Source organism: Plasmodium vivax, chromosome 2 (genome assembly GCF_000002415.2).
Source record: "Plasmodium vivax chromosome 2, whole genome shotgun sequence".
Lineage (NCBI taxonomy): Eukaryota > Apicomplexa > Aconoidasida > Haemosporida > Plasmodiidae > Plasmodium > Plasmodium vivax.
This window is the reverse complement of record NC_009907.1, coordinates 369,905-386,558: the sequence shown is the minus strand read 5'-3', so window position 1 is coordinate 386,558 and position 16,654 is coordinate 369,905. Positions and strand designations below refer to the sequence as shown.

The window sequence follows — 16,654 nt, the reverse complement described above, 5'->3', positions numbered from 1 at the left end:
GGGCGACAACAAGTGAGGTCTCCCAAGGTTATTCGTCGTGCTCGCTCCAAAAAAAAAAAAAAAAAAAAGAGGGGGGAGCTACTACAGAAGTGGCAGTCTTCCGTTTGCATATGCCTGACCATACAGCGTTGCGATGTGGGGAGAATATATACCTACGTGCATGCGCGAAGGTACACACGTGGTGGTGCTCTCCTGGGCCTTTTCGCCTTAACCTACTTGCGCATTCACTGGACGGCTAAGAAGCGGGATTTTCTAAAGCTACGCGTTGCGCCTCGCTTCTTCTACGCTTGGAAATGGGGGAGTTTCCGTTCGCGTCATTTTCCTTCTTCTCTGGTCTATCGCGCACGAGGGGCCACGTCATTAAGCGGCGTTAAGCGGGTTAAGCGGCATGTACATGCACGTATCTACGCCTGTACGCACGTGCTCAGCCGCGCCCGACGGATGGCAGCCAGCTTCTGCTGCGGCGCGCCTTTCTAACGGGGCATGCCACTCGTTCTCCGCTTCGAAATGACCTTTCGGGATTTCCTAGCCGAGTTGCTTACCTACACGGAAGTGCACGTACGTGGATGCGATTGTTTGTAAGAATGTACGTACTATTTTTTTCGCCTTTTTTTTTGGATTTTTTTATAGCCTTTTTTTTCTCCTTCTTTTTTCTCCTTTTTTTTTTTCTTTTTTTTTTTTTTCCTCGCATGTCGCCCCAGTGTAGCTGAACCAGTTCGAGGGGCACATATACTGACTCGGTCCTGGAACCTCCACTGCGAAACGGAGCCGTTCTACATCTGTACTCTGCGTATCACAATGGCTACAATTGAAAGGGCGTGGAAATATTTTCCTCCCTCTGTGGTGTAGCCAAGTAGCGCAAAGCACATCTTTGTGGTGAAGGGGAAGGGGTTATACATGCGTGCAAGTAAAAAGCGATCTGCACTGGTTGCCTCCTCCCATTTGGAAACTTCACCCTTTTGCCACGCTAAGGGCATACATCGATCGTGTTCACTTTCGGTGAGTTTCCACCTCTTTACCTGCTGCATCTATGTGGGCATAACATTATCGTCGCATTTGAAAGGAAGAGGATTCTCCACGATTATGTTGCCGCCATCGTTAGAGCGCGTCATTTTTTCTACCCTTTCTTCTACCGTTTCGTTTTCGCTTTAGATCAGACGTAACTGAAGCGTTGCTTCGGTAAGCAGGCGCCTCCCATAGGTTGCAAAAATGGATAGGCTATACGTAACTCCTTTTGGGACGCGTTATTCTACCTCCCCCCCTCTGTTGGAGTATCCCCCATTTTGAACTCACCAAAGGTGATTTTAGAACTTTAAGGGGCTGCATCCATTGGGGGTTATCATTTTTGCACACATGTTGGTGCATGTTTTTTTTTTTTTTTTTTCCCCTTTTTGTGCATGCAGGATGCACAGAGATATGTGGCGGATTTACAGAAGTTCACCGGAAAAGGGGGCATCCTCGTGGGGTCAAGCCATCTCTCCACAGTTGTATCATTTGAGGGAAATGCAAAGCTGTAGAGTTAAACAGGCGAATCACATTCCCACCTTTTGATGAATGCTCCTTTGGGGAAGTGCAAAACTTCAGGAGTGATACTCTCCGTTTGCCATTCGCCTATTCCCGTGTGTATCTTCACAAGTGTGGAGAAAAAGGCCTTATTCTCCTCTCCACCGAGCCGCATACCCCCCGTTGCCCCTTTTGTAGCTTCTACAAATGCTTAATCAGGCTGTGGGGGCGGGGCGCATATGCTCTAGCGCCAAAAGGTTCCCGGGCGAGTTTCAAAATGTGTAAAACGTTAACGGGTTGTGGAGTGATGATGCCACGAGGGAAAGTCGCGGGGAAAACGAGGCACCCGCTGGGTAACGTCGTAAAATGAGAAATTCGCTACACTGTGTGTTGGCGGTGAAAAGGCGAATTCCACCAAACGAATGAGCAAAAGGGGAAACAAAAAAAAGCAGTAATGTGTTTCACTCGGGGGGGAAACGCACGAAAGGTGGGTAGCGAGGGTGAGGTAGCTACAACGTTTTTTTTTTTTTTTTTCATCCACATAAAAGGCCCAAAAAAAAAAAAAACTGTTCATGCAAAAATGCGCCAAAGGACATATAACCGTGTGTGTGTGTTTTTTTTTTTTTTTCCAAAAAGTATGAACATTATGGCTAGATATATGACCGTCGGTTAAAAACTTTCTGAACAGTACATAAATTTTTTCTACATGACGATAAAGGCGAACGGGCGAAAGTGCCAGCTGATGTGCTCGCTGAACGATGAGCGCACATCGAAATGGTCACCAAAGTGACCAGCGCAGTGCCCACGAATTGCACAAATTGAAGCATACGCCGGAGAGACCCACAAAAGGCGATTTCCGTTGCAGAAATGTGCGAAAGGAAGCGCGCCACTTCTGCGAAGAAACGTACAAGATAGCGTTAACCAATTTTTCCGTATTTCCGTGGCTTCCCTCTGTTGTGCATTGCGCGGTGCTTGGGCGTTACGCACACGTTCACCACGTTGGAAGAGAGCACGTCACGCTTAAGCACTTCTGGAAAAGCGTATTTAAACGTACGTGCGTTCGTGCATACTCGTAAATGTGTTCGCGCCTGCCCGTAAATGTGTTCGCGCCTGCCCGTAAATGTGTTCGCGCCTGCCCGTAAATGTGTTCACACCTACCCGTATATGCGCTCCCGCTTGTGCCTCCCCGTAAATGTGCGCGATTAAATATTCTTGTTTGGGCGTACACGCCTTCGCGCGAACGTGCTTGGCCCCGCACATACATATACACATGTACATTTGCCCCCTCGTGGGCGAGCCCCGTTCTCCCCCACCCCCTTTGTCTTAACCTTTTTTTTTTTTTGAGAAGCCTCGTTGTGCAGAATTAGAGCTTTCGCATCTTCCGCTCCGCATCAGCATGGTGTTCGTCATGATCGTTTTTTTTTTTGCTCCCTTGTGGTGAGCACATGTACACGTGCGGGAAAAAAAAAAAAAAAAAGGCATTTATATAAGTACATATGAGAAAAAAAAAACATGTGGCATTATTCCACTGACATGTATATATATATATATATATATATATTTTTTTTTTTTTTTTCACATACGCGAAATCGCCCCGTTCAGAAGTGTAGAACATTCCAAAGTGCGATAACGCGAAAGGAAGCGCACAGGAAACAGTGCAGCTTCGCCTGGAAAGGATATCCTGGGGAAGCGGCACGCTTTCACGCGATCACCTTTTTTTCATGTTTTTTTTTTTTTTTAAATGTAGAATTTTTCGTCAGCCTGTTTTACTTACTGACGAGGCCGCAGAAACCATCCTGCAATTATTTTGCCTCGCTTAACTGTGTTTTGTTTTTTCCCCAGTTCGGCGTGTCACCGTGCGCGCGAACACATGGTACTTATTTTCCCGTTTTAATTGTGTATGCATGTTGGCATTTGCCGCTCCACGTGAGGTGTTTACGTGAGCATATGCATCGCGCCGAGCACGGTGGGGGGCGGGCGTGTAAAGTGCATAAAGCGGGTACGAGAGCTGGCGGGGCGTCCACCAAAAAATTGGCGCAGCTGTGTGGCAGCTTGGGGGCAGCTTTGAGGCAGCTTTGCAGCAGCATGGCGAACGTTTCCGTGTAGTTAAGCATGCCCTTCCTTGTGCAGTCGCCAACTTTGCGCGTGCAATGCACTTCTTTTTTTTTTTTCACCCGCGCCTCTCGCAGCTAAGCTGCTTCCCGTGTGACATGTCCAACAAATGTAGGTGTACATTGTGAATGTATATTTTACCACTCGTCACATGTGACGCATTGCTTACTCTACAAAAAAAAAGAAAAAAAAATCCGCAACGTTCATTTTGTGTATAGCATCCTGCGTGTTCCCCCCTTTTTTTTTTTTTTTTTTTTCTTGCATTCATGAAGGGGCGCTTTAGCGTAAGCTTGGCGTTATATGTTCCTTGGGCACAGCAGTTCGGCGCAGCAGTTCGGCGCAGCAGTTCAGCGCAGCAGTTTGACGCAGTGCTTCTGTGCAGCGCTCCGCAGCACTTCCGTGTAGTGCCTCGTGTAGCGCCCCGCGAAGTACCCCGTGAGGTACCCCACCACGCAGCGCCTCCCTCATTTTGAATTTCCAACACCCTGGCTCCCCTCCATTTTATCAACTGCCCGCTCGTTCAGTTCACGCGCTCCCCACGCAAAGTGTAGCAGCTCGCACGAAGGTTACGTGTGCGTACATGGGCGCATACCCACATGCATACGTATGCCCCACCGTGTGCATGTATATGTGCTACGCAAGTTTGCAGAGCGCAGCTTATTCGGAAGAGCGCCTCCGTTTAGCCGCAACGAAGTGAAAAAAAAAAAAAAAAAAAAAATTGTTACTTTGTGTAATTGTTTCGGTTAATGATAATTCAGTAGATTGTTTTACCTTTTTTTTTTTCTTTTTTTTTTTTCCTTTTTTTTTCTTTTTTTTTCTTTTTTTTTCTTTTTTTTTTTCTTTCCTTCTCCCCCTTCTGCTTCCCCACCAAGGGGGGTGAGCCCTAGCTTACGCATTTGAATGCACGCCCATGTTTCCCCGAACGACAGTGGCAAACGTAAAGGGTCCCCTTTCGCCCCCCCTGCAGGCATTCATACACATGTGTGTCGCGAGCCACTGCGCGCGTGCATGTTGCATCTACACTTGCCGGTGAGCGCACCTGCGGGTGAGGGGGAACACACCGAGATGTGCCTAGCGTTGTGGGGTTGTTTAGCTTGTGCAGGCTCGTGGCAAAGCAAGTTGTCTTCCCGCGAATCGGCAGGAACGTAGAGGAGGGCGTGCCATCTGCTCAAATCCGAAGGCGCCTCGTGCATGTGCATGACCCCCCCAAAAACACACACACACACACACACACACACACACACACAGAGTGAGAGCGATAGAGGGTTATATAGCGAGAGAGAGATCTACTTGGCCGCACCACCGCCAACCATGCATCCCCCCCAAGAGAAGGACCCCCTTAGGAACTACAGAGACAGGGAGGAGCCGGGCGCCCTGCCCTACATCCCCCACGGAGAGAATTACCTCAAAATGAACAAGCCAAAGTACAACGGCAACGGAAGTTACCATCATAAGCAGGCGAGAGAGAGTCAGGTCAGTTCGAATGATAACCTAAGTTACCATAATCACTCCTACATGTGTAACAACAGTAGTGGGAATTACCACCCAGGGAAGGTACATCACCACCAGTTGGCCAATGGGAGGTACCACAAGATGGGTTACAACGAAGGGAGTGGCGACTACCTACCCAGGGGGAGAACCTATCGGAGCAACAACGGGGTGAGCAACGCCGTAGGGATTGGGATGTGCGAAGAAGAGATAGTGCACCCACAGTATAACAAAAGAAACGGAGGCAATCGCTACGATGGCGGTATTGCACCCAACGTGAATGGATTCAAAACGGTGCCAAATGACCCCCTGGGGAGGAGTCCTAACGGGGTGCTAGAATCAAACGGAGCGACAGAAAAGGAGCCCGATGTAGAGGAAATGCAGAAGGACTTCTATCCAAATGGAAAGGGCCAAAATTGGACGCGCAGGGTGAACAACCGCATGGGGAGGAGTTACCCCTCCAGGATCGTGGCGCCCAGGAATGGCGCGGCGGACTACGCCGGAAGGGGGTTCGCGGCGTTCAACCAAAGCGGCCAGCAGGGAAGCCAACAGGGCGGTCAGCATGGCATCCAGCAGAGTGACCACCATAGCGGCGCCCCAAACGGAGTGGAACTCAAACTGAAGGGCGAAATGGACAGCCAGCAGGAGAGCCACCACCTCATGGAGATCAATAACGACAGGGATAACCCAAACGCCTTTTCCACCAAGGGGAGGAGAAAGATCAACGGCCGCTACCTGAACGCCTATAAGGGCGGCGCGCATTACGTGCATGGCTCCGTGAGCAGCCGTTCCTCGAACTACTTCGGCGGGGGGAACTACGGCCACGGTCAGGGCGGCGGCCATGGTAGCGGCCATGGTAGCGGCCATGGTAGCGGCCATGGTAGCGGCCATGGTAGCGGCCAGGGCTACACCTACAACCAGGGCCAGAGCAGCGGTTACGGGTACAACTACAACCACAACAACTACAACAACCACAACAACTACAACAACTACAACAACTACAACAACCACAACAGTTACAACAACCACAACAGTTACAACCACAACAACTACAACCACAACAGTTACAGTCACAACAGTTACAGTCACAACCACGGCAGCTTCAGTCACAACCACGGCAGCTTCAGTCACAACCACGGCAGCTACAAGCACAACCACAGGAGCTATAACAACCAGGGGGGTAGCCAAGGGGCCAACTGCGAAGCGGAGGCTGCTGCGAAGGTCGTTAGCGCAGGAGAAGTCCCGCTCGCTGAATGCGCCGACGTCTGCGTGGTGCAGAAGGAAAGCCCTCCAGATGGAGGTGCAGCTAAGACCGATGGTTGCATCTCCGTTAGCTCTCCAAACAACCAGTTGGGAGACGCAGCCAAGACGGATGTAGTCCAAACGGTTGACCTTCCCAAAGAAGTCTACAACGAAAGGAATGGCACGCATGCGAAGCCGTCCGATGAGGAAGTGGACGCTCAGATATGCTTAAAGGTAGCAAAGGATGCCAATCAGCAGAGCGACAATTGCGAGGGGAACGAGAACACCTTGGATGGAAGCTGCAACGTGGGGGGAAACCCACATGGCAATCATCAAGTCAGCGGAGGAGGTGGTGACTTGGGTGGCCATAACAAAGGTGAGAGCCTAACCAGTGGGGAACCCTTTAAACATGGCAAGTGTGCTGTTGGGGAGGTAGTACTGAGGAAGGACCAGTGTAGCGGTAGGGAAGGTCCACACACCAATGGAGGGGACCATTTAATGGAAGGCCCTCCTTATGTACAGGCAAATAACGAAGTGAGTGGAAAGGACCCCACCGGGAGTTACTCCCCAGTCCCGTTTAGTAAAAACTGCACCAATAGGAAGAAGACGCAAAATAGGAGCTACCCCCCTGTGTATAACTCCAATAGGTATGAAATCAGCATCAATGGAGCCTTCTGGAGGGGGAAGAATACCCTATGCAATGGGAGTAGCGGTGCAGCTCGTTCGGATGACCCGAGTGGGAGGAGGGACCCACTGCCAGCACCACCCACAACAACAGTTAAGGGGTACAATCGTGGAGAGTGTGTAAACGGTAGCATGAATTCTCTCATTGATAATGACCTTGTGACGACCCCCCAGGGGGAGTACCTACAGAGCGTTACGCAGCTGGATAGTGCCAACTCGTTTGAGGAGAATAGCACCGTTACGAAAGAATATGGGGTGTGTGGGAATGGAGACCTTCAGGTGGGGAATCTTTCTGGTAGGACCTTAAGGGAGGACGCAGTTTGGGAGGCACCTCCCGTGGGGGAGCTCCACCAAGAGGAGTTTTACGTGGATGGGGTGTGCCCAGATGGGAAGACAACCATAGGGGAAGGAGACCCCTTGAAGAAGGACCTACCTATGACTGCTATACCCAACGGGGTGCGAGAAGCCCCGCTTGCCTGTGGCGAGGCGAAGCAATGCTTTGATCATGCTGCAGGAGGGTATGGCGGCGATGGAGCGGGGAACTGCGGGGGGGGGAAGATGGACCCACTGGGGGGGGGCCACCACCACCATAGGGTAGGAAGTTACAACCACGGGGGGGGAAGTTACATCCACGGGGTAGGAAGTTGCAACCAGGGGGGAGGCAGTTATAACCATGGAGGCAGCAGTTATAACCATGGGGGAAGCAGTTATAACCATGGGGGAAGCAGTTATAACCATGGGGGAAGCAGTTATAACCATGGGGGAAGCAGTTATAACCATGGGGGAAGCAGTTATAACCATGGGGGAAGCAGTTATAACCATGGAGTACGCAGTTACCCCCCGGGGGGAGGGCCCCCCTTCCATGCGGCGCAAGAACCCCCAGGAACGTACCCAAACGGGGCATATAAAAAACACAACAGCGTGTTCCCCCCAAATGTGCTTCACAAACACGGGAGGAATATGAGAGGAGGAAAGTCCCAATTCCCAAGCATGCACGAGTGCTTCTTCTCCGCCAATAAAGGGAAAGGCGGTTCCACTCGGAGGAGTGAACCCGTAGGAGGGATAGACGAAGCGACTAGGGAGTTCCTTCTGCGCGAGCAAGTGTATGGCATGTCAAACGAGGGCACAACCTTTGTAGGAGATACCAATTACGCCGATGGGTCTCCATTCTTCGTAAAGAGGAAGGTACTCACTAGCAAAGCAGCAGTGGAAAGTTTCAGTTACGATGCAGGCGAGGTGCATTCAGGAGAAGGGAAGCCAAAAAATGACCAGCAGGATGAGTTCGCCCTGACGACGGACAGCATAACGATGAACTGCTACAGAGCGGAGTTGAAGGTGGTGAAGGAGGTGAAGGAGGTGAAGGAGCTGACGGAGGTGAAGGAGCTGACGGAGGTGAAGGAGGTGAAGGAGCTGACGGAGGTGAAGGAGGTGAAGGAGCTGACGGAGGTGAAGGAGGTGAAGGAGTTGAAGGAGCTGAAGGAGTTGAAGGAGGAGGTCCAAATCGGTGAGAGCAGCTCCACTCGAGATGAGGGTTGCCTTGTGGTGAACCCTAAGCTAACCCATGTTAGGAGCAGTGTGCATCTGAACATGACCATGCCGATGAATGGCTGGAAGAAGGAACCCGTCCTGAGGCGGCCGAAAAAGGGAGCCGCTGCGGAGAAGGTGAAGCGGTCCATCGTGGGCAGGGATGCGGGCGCTGCCACGGCGGAGCACATCCTCGGTGAAGCGCAGCGTGATGGGCAGGGAGAAGCGCAGCGTGAGGGGCAGCTTAACGATCCGCGTGACAACCCGCTTAACTCCCAGCAGGGACCGCTTCGTGCTGTAGGTGGCCCCCCAAAGCAGCGTAGGTCCAGGTCGGAGAATATCCACTGCTGCCAAAATAAGGACCTCAAAAATTTAGAAGTGGCCATGATTAAGCCCCACATGGACGGGTTCAAGGGGACGGCCAATGTCAACGGGTTCAGGACCTTCCTGGAAAGGGTTCTGACTAGCTACCTCGACGGGGGTGCGGTGGAGGGACGGCCCAGCATTCCGGGTGAACGGAGCGGCAAAATGAACGAGCTTCAGAGGGCGAAGCTACCCTGCCCACTTGGTGAAGAAGCACCTGTTTGTACTTACCTTGAGACTGACCAGTGGGAGAGGGACAAACGGATGGGCTCCTTCCACACAGGGGAGTGCTCCCCAGAAAAGAAAGCGGCACTCACGGAAAACGGTGCAGTTAAAACGGACAGGGGTGAAAGGCACAAAGCGGTGTACTTCCCCGGAGAGCATCTAAACTATGGAAGTGATGTGAAAGCGCAGAACACGTTTCTTTGCCTGCCAGTTGAGGGGGACGCGATTGAGGGGGACGCGATTGAGGAGGAGGCAGTTGAGGGGGAAGCAGTTGAGCATGACGCGGTTGAGTGCTACGCGGCTGAAAATGACGATGCTGAGTGCGACGCCGCCGAGTGCGACGCCGCCAACGCGCAGTGGGAAGACAAGCCGATGAATTACATCCCTGGGGAGGAAGAGGCCGCCCCCCTCGAGGGAACACTCAGAGGAGCGTTCCTGGGCAGGAGGGACTGCGTGGGTGGCGCCAGCGCATACGCGGGGAGTAGCCGTGTAAGCGGTAGCTGCGGCAGGGTAGGCCACTACGGAGAGCGCGGCCATTACGGTGGGAGAGGTCATTATATTGAGCGAGGCCATTACGGTGAACGCGGCTATTACGGTGGGAGAGGTTACCACGGAGGGAGGGGTCACTACGGTGGGAGCGGTCACTACGGTGGAAGCGGCCACTACGGAGGGAGCAGCCACTACGGAGGGAGCAACCCCTATGGGGGAAACTACGGGAGGCGTGGCAACTACCACCGAGGTGACGTGCACAACGAAGTGGTCACCCGGGACCACCTGTTCAAGTTTATCTCCCAGGAAAACACTCCCCTGCAGAGCAACCTCACGGATGGAAAGACCATTAGCAGTTACTCTAAGAATGAGGTGCTGGGGAACAACAGCTACGGAGAAAGGGGGGTAATTCAAAATGAGTTCATGTCAAATAGGATTTCACCCACAGGCACGGGTACCACCACGACGGCGACGATAGCGACGATAACGACCATAACGACGATGGACACGAGTGCTTCCAACTTTGCACATCCCAAGGTGCACGTCAACGGTAGTGCCGGCAGGATGGCTAGCCACAGGATCGGCCACAAGGGCTTCTTCTCCCAGCTCCCCGAGAGGCGCAGGAGAAACGTCAACACGTCGGACTACTGCTATACGAGTGGTCAGAACGACTCCTCCACGGAGAACTATCCCCAGGGGGGCGGCGGTCAGAGTGGCGGTCAGAGCGGCGGGCAAAGCGGCAGCAACAGCCACAGTGACAACCAGGGAGGGAGCGAACTCGCGGGCTCAGTCGAGACCTACGGCTTCTGTGCGAACCACTTGGGAGGTGCTGAGCAGCCAAGAGGAGGGAACAGCATAGGTGGTGCGGTTGGTGTGGACACCGTTAGGGGATCGAACTCCGCGCGGGACGTTAACGCATTTGCATTCAACGGGGGGTACGACCGGCACAACCAGAATCACATGAGCGGCTTTACCCAAAGGAGGCAGCAGAGAAACGGAGCCGCCAGTCACTACGGAGTGGGGGGGCAGCAGTGGACCCACCAACCTACCAGCAACACGGGGAGCAGTAGGAAGCATTTCAACGGCTACCCGAACAGAAACGGGACGATGTCGAACAGTCGGTTCTCCTCTCACAGGAGTGTCGCCACGGGGAACCTGTTTGCTTACGCCGATGGGGGAGGCATGCCTCCCCAGCACAATGGCAGTGCCCCGTTTGGAAGCGGTAGTACCCCGTTCGGTAGCGGCAGTGCCCCGTTTGGCAGCGGTAGTGCCCCCTTCAGCAGCGGTAGTGCCAAGCCCGGCCCCTGCTTCGACCCAAACGGAGGGAGCACCAGTGGGTATCACCACAACGGTGGTTTCGATCCAACGTTTAAGTCAGCTGGTCATGTGAATGGGCGGAGAAAGGGTAGGAATAATGCACCCCGTGTTGGTGGCTACGTTGATGGGTACGCAGGTGGGTACGCGGCCAACAGTATACCCAATTACGGGACGAATTGGCCCCCCGTGGCCGGCCCCAGTACATCGCCCCATTTTGCGGAGAACCCAATGAGTGCCTACCAAAGTGCATACCAAAGTACACACGGAAAGGGGAACCACCTGAACGCGGACGGTTTGAACAACGCGCCAACGTTCGATGAGCCGAATTGTGAAGACGCCGAGGTGGCGATTAACAGCTTCTCGGAGAAGACGTCCCCATGTGAGATGGCAGGTAGGAAGCGGGCAAGTCACGGCGCCCCAGTAGTGCCTCTCCACGTGGGCGACCATTCTAGGAAAACGCAGCAGGGGGAGGAGCAGCCGCTGGAGCAGCATCCGCTTCCGCAGCAGGAGGAGCGTACCATGTTTAGCGGAAGGAAGGACGCACTTGAGGGGGAGCAGCCCCCAAAGGGGAATGACTCTCCTTTGGATCAACCCATCACGGGGGAGGAGGAAAACGAAGGGAGAGATAACGAGGAGAGCAGATTCAAGAGGAAGAACCCGCTGCTGCATGGCGATAGAGAAGGCAGAGTTGGGCAAGCCTTGCGAAACAAAAAAGATGGTCTGCGTAGAGGCGATTTATTAGGCGGTACTCCCACTCCCTGTGATGAAGTGATGGCAGTCGGTGTGGAGATGGTTAGGGGCGACGGAACGGAAGGAATGCCTCCCCCCCATTTTGAGGTCTACCCTGGTGAGGAAAAGGCCTCCTTCAAGGGGGACGCGAAACAGAGCGAGAGAAAAGAAACCGCAGAGTCTAACCGCTTAAAGATCAACCGAATGGGATCAAACGACGCGAAGGTGGGCCATGCGAACCCATCGCCACGTGATGAGGTAGCGAGTAAAGTGAGACCGCCCAAGCAAGGGGGTCACAAGGGCGAAAGGAAAAGTGAGAGGGCAGGCAACGATTATGGGGGAGCCAACAGTATTTCTAAGATGGAGCCCGTTCTTTGCAGCTTGGAAGGAGACAATGCAGATGAGGTGAATGACCCCACGGAGGAAGCCAACCAAATGGACCACTCCACGCGCGACTACGAGGTGTGTGAGCCTGACCAGGAGCAGCTAATCCTGGGAGAGAATCCGCAAAACAGTGTTGATGGGTATAACCAGGAGACGGGCTCCCTCCCCGGGGGGGCCAGAGGCGAGCCGAACGAGGGTAGCACCAACAAGGGGAGTTACCGAAGGAAAAACAAAAACAAAAAAGGCGCGTTCGAGAAGGGCCCTAGCGACACAGGTGCGTACAGTAACAGAGTCAGCAAGCCTGCAAGGAGCAAAAAGAAGTGACGTTGCGTGGAGGGAGTACTACAGGGAGGGAGTACTTCAGGGAGGACTACATCGAAGCTTCCCCACCCTCACACGCGAACGAAAAAGGAGAGCATCTGCAAGTACCGGCACGATGAGTGTGCTCACCCGAGAGGCCCATCCCCCCATCGGTTACTGATGCGGTTTATATAGCCCACACAGTGTGCGTATTTTTGTTTGCCCCGCTTGAGGAATGGGCGAGGCCACGTTGGAACACGTTGGAACACGTGGGACCACTTGGGGCCACTTGGCCGTTTCGTTCCACCCATCCGTCTTGCATGCGGAGTGGTCGCTAGCTTTTTTTTTTTTCTCTCCCCCTGTGCATGCAAAGTGAACCTTACGACCGAAGAGGAAACTTTAACTTTTGCAGTTCATCAGTACGATGGAGAAGTGCTTTCTCATTGGAGCGACTGGAGAGGGCAGCTGACACATGTCCTCTCAAACGAACAGTTGGCTGCCCAAGGGATGGACGTCCCTACTGCCGATTGGCATTCGAAGGAGGGTTCCCCTTCACGCGGTGGTCAAAATGGTGATGGCAAATATGAGTAACCTACTTAAATTAAACGTGTTAGTGAAAAAAAAAAAAAAAAAAAAAAAAAAAGAGGTATGGCCATTCGCGGGGTTAAAGGTCAGGATTATAAGTCCCGATTAGAAGTGGGTCTGACCCGGACCCCCCCTTGCTACGCTGTACATACAGCGTGTACGTCATAGCAGGTATATCGCCGCGTGCAGGCACACATCTGCGCGCTTGGGCGTGGCCCCCGTTTGGAGGCGCCCTGGGAGAGAGGCATGCTTTGCCTTTCCGAGGTTTTGCCTTTCGGAGGTTTTGCCTTTCCGAGGGGGGGACTTCACTTCGCCACGGAGAGCAATTTTGCGCCGTGGTGATGGTGAGCGCAACGCGTTGGCGTCGCCAGGTGAGCATTCGTTGCGGTGGCACTGCAAGACGCAGTCGAACGGGGAATGCTCTCCAGGATGGGGAGTGGTAGGCGGCCTTACTACTCCACCGCTCCACTACTCCACCGCCCCACTACAACGCCGCTTCGCCCCCCGCTAGGCGTTCTTCCGCCTGCGGAAGAAGAGCACGTTGTTTTGGTTCTTGAGGTAGCCGAAGTGGTTCCACCCCGTGCTCATGGGGATGCGCAGGTAGTACTTGACGTCGAGCTCGTGAAGAAAGGGGAACTTCTCGTTGGAGAAGCAGTCGTAGTGATCAGTCCTGTCCTTGGAGTTGCCAGCGACCTTCTGATTATCCAGGATGGACTTGACCTTTTCTTCAAACAGTCTACTCACTTCAATCGCTCTGTAGACATAATGCTCGTCTTCCGTTTTGATGAGGTACACAACGGGTCCTAGCTGGGCTGCATACTGTACGTTGAATAGCTGGTGCGAGAGGAGGAAGCTTTCGTTCAGCGAAAAAACGGGTTCTAGAATCTTCGAAAAGTCAGGTGCATCTAAGATGCGCTCAAAGAAGGAGTCCTTTTCCCTCTTCATCTTATTCATCAGGCAAATCAGTTTGTCCCTTTTCTCTGCGTCAGCGGGGTCCTCATTATATTCGCCGTCGTTGAGAGGTGCATTTCTGCTGGAGAGGACAATCCGTTGTTCCGATAGAGCGGTGTGATCAAGTCTGCCGGGGTGCTCCTCCTGGGCGATGTACTCACTTGGGTTGTCTCCACCCCGTTGGTCCTCCTTTAGGGATCCTTCCCCTGGCACGGATGTCTCATTTGTGGTACCCTCCTCCTGTTTGGCATCCTCCCCGGGGTGAGCCGCCTCCCCATCGGTTCCCTTCTGGCCTCTGCCCATCGGCATGGCCATCGGCATTGCCATTTTGTCTCTGTATCCCTCCTCTGGGAGTGCCCCCGAAGTGTAGTAGTACCTCTCAAGCAGCTTCACCTCCGCGTGGTAGTACTCATCGGTGTCATCCACCTCATCGAAGATGCCAACCGACTTGAGGTTCATTAGCTCGGTCAGGTTAGGAAAGGGTACATCTAAGTACCTCTGTTGGGTTCTACACTTGTTCCTATATGTCTCATAGTCCGCATCGTCAATCACATTTTTCGCATGCCTGTAAAGGAACATGCGATCGATGTAGTGGTACTTCATCTCCTTATTCTTTGCATTTTCTATAATTTTATTTAGCTTGCTTTTGCTGATGTAATATTCTTCGTCTGCCTCCAGCAACTCATCGATGAAGTTCAGCTCCCCCTTGCGCTGTATGTTCGAGTAGATGTCCTTGAAGAAGCCCCTGCTGAAGAGGTACTCCGCGTCGTTCTTCAGCACCGAGTCGTCGTCTTCGCTCGGGTTCAGCGGCTCCACGTGCTCTACGGGGGGGGAGAAGTGAGACGGCGAACGGAGTGAGGTGGGGAAGAAGCAAAATGTAGGGGTGGGCGAAGCAATATGTGCGGGCGACGAAGCAAAATGTAGGGGCGGACGAAGCAGAGTGTAGGGGCGACGAAGCAGAGTGTAGGGGCGACGAAGCAGAGTGTGGGGGCCGCCACCCCTATCGTGGCCGTACCCTTCCGCTTTATGTCCCCATTTTCAAATTCCTCCGCGTTCTTGAAGAAGCAGGTGTGGAAGAGGGGGGTGTCGGCGTCCTTCTCCGTGGAGCCCTCCTTCAGCTGGGAGTTTCGCGAAGCCTCCAAACGCCGACTAGCGTTGTAACTTTGGGGGAGGGCTTCGCTCCTGAAGGAGTACACGCTGGGCTCATTCGTGACGTCGCTGTAGTAAAGTCCATTGAGAGACTTGCACCTGATGGCATCACTGTATCTGCGCGTGCTGCTCCTGTGATTCCTGTCTCCCTCCTTAACACATCTGTTCATATCGTTCGAGTCGGAGCAAACGTATCTGTCTTGCTCCCTCGAAAACTGCGTGGTGTGTCTCCTCTTCAGTGGGTGGCTCTCAATTATTTTTTTTCTTTCCTCCTCGTCGTTCCCCACATGGTGGGGACGACGGCGCGCCCCGTAATCTGTCACCGTGGTATTCGCTTTATACAAGTACAACTTCTTTCTCGCATCCGACTCGGGGTAAATACGTAGTGCACCTTTCGTATTGCCAGTCGGTGCAACTCCTTCTAGGTATAACTTACCGTCCAATTCACGTTCTAAATTGAAACTAGAAATAGTCGACTCGGAGTTTAGGTACAAGGGGAGGGTCTCCCTAAACGTATTTTGGCTATCTACATTGCTGTTCATATACCCTTTTGTGTTTTCACTCTGAGTGGTGCTACTCATGATGTAGGTTTCACTCAAATTTCTATTATGGTCTGTCACTTGCGGGTTCTGCAGAGCGCGGTTGGGTTCTGTTACATCTTCCGGGTGGACTAACTCTGCGGTGCTCCCCCCCCCCTCCATCCTGTTGAGGTAGTAGGCCTTACTCATGTTCAGGTAGTTTTTATCATTGCGCTCATACATTTCTGGCTTGTTCTTTTTCATCGTTTTCTTTACTATGGACCGTACAGCGGCACTCTTCTTAATGCTCTCATCGACGCTGCTTCTGAGAAGGGTTCTGCATTTCAGTGGAGTAAATTTTTTGATTTGGTTTGAGAGGGAGTAGGGGGAGGGGTACTTCCTTCTCTTGGTAAAAGCATTGTTAAAGTTATAGTTGAGGTATTCTACGTAGTTCCTTTGGTGTGCATTCGGTTCGTTGGCAAGGGAGATGGTGCACCTCCTCTTTTTCGCCACGGGTTTGCAGTCCTCGCTGGCTTTGGTGGGCGCGCTGTACCGCGCGCTGAACAGCTTGTGGATGCTCAGGTTTATGTTGCTCCCGATGTTGTCGAACGGCATGGTGGTGAAGCGGTGATGTGGTTAAGCGGCGTGGCAGCGTGGCGGTATCGCCGCTTGCTCAGTTGATCGGGACAGCCGCGGCCAGTGCCGTCCCTCCTGACCGTGGTGGGCAAAACCCGTTTGAGCCACTACCTCCTCCCCTCCCAAGTGGAAGCACACAATGGAGTGAAGTAGCGAAATAGCGAAAGGGCGAATGGGCGAATGGGCGAATGGGCGAAGGAGCAAAGAAACAGTTTGGCCGGAGGGACCCCCTTGGGGGAGTTTCCTTCACACGTGGGGGGGTTGCGCGCGGAGGTATGCAAGTGTGTACGGGAAGGTGTGAGGCATGTGCGGTTGTTCGTGCGTGCAAGCGTACGCACACGCTTTGGCCGTCGCCTTTTTACGTTGGCTCTTTCACCTTCCCCTGTTCAACTCTGGCTTCGCCCTTTGCTGCGCATACGCACTCGAGAGGGACGCATTCCAAAGGCACACTCCCC

General features: G+C 53.1%; 2 protein-coding genes across 2 annotated transcripts, besides 2 other annotated features; one reads left to right on the top strand and one right to left on the bottom strand.

Annotated features, from left to right (window-relative positions):
* Positions 1–4,926: 4,926 nt before the first annotated feature.
* Positions 4,927–12,384, top strand: PVX_081485 (hypothetical protein; the record flags this gene model as incomplete). Its single annotated transcript, XM_001613522.1, has 1 exon — positions 4,927–12,384. One exon carries the CDS (start codon positions 4,927–4,929, stop codon positions 12,382–12,384), a length of 7,458 nt encoding a protein of 2,485 aa, XP_001613572.1.
* Positions 12,385–13,430: 1,046 nt separating this feature from the next.
* Positions 13,431–13,452: a microsatellite.
* Positions 13,453–16,178, bottom strand: PVX_081480 (hypothetical protein, conserved; the record flags this gene model as incomplete). The annotated part of the gene is made up of 2 exons (XM_001613521.1): positions 13,453–14,717; positions 14,912–16,178. 2 exons carry the CDS (start codon positions 16,176–16,178, stop codon positions 13,453–13,455), a joined length of 2,532 nt encoding a protein of 843 aa, XP_001613571.1.
* A 260-nt stretch (positions 16,179–16,438) lies between these two features.
* Positions 16,439–16,465: a microsatellite.
* Positions 16,466–16,654: the final 189 nt, after the last annotated feature.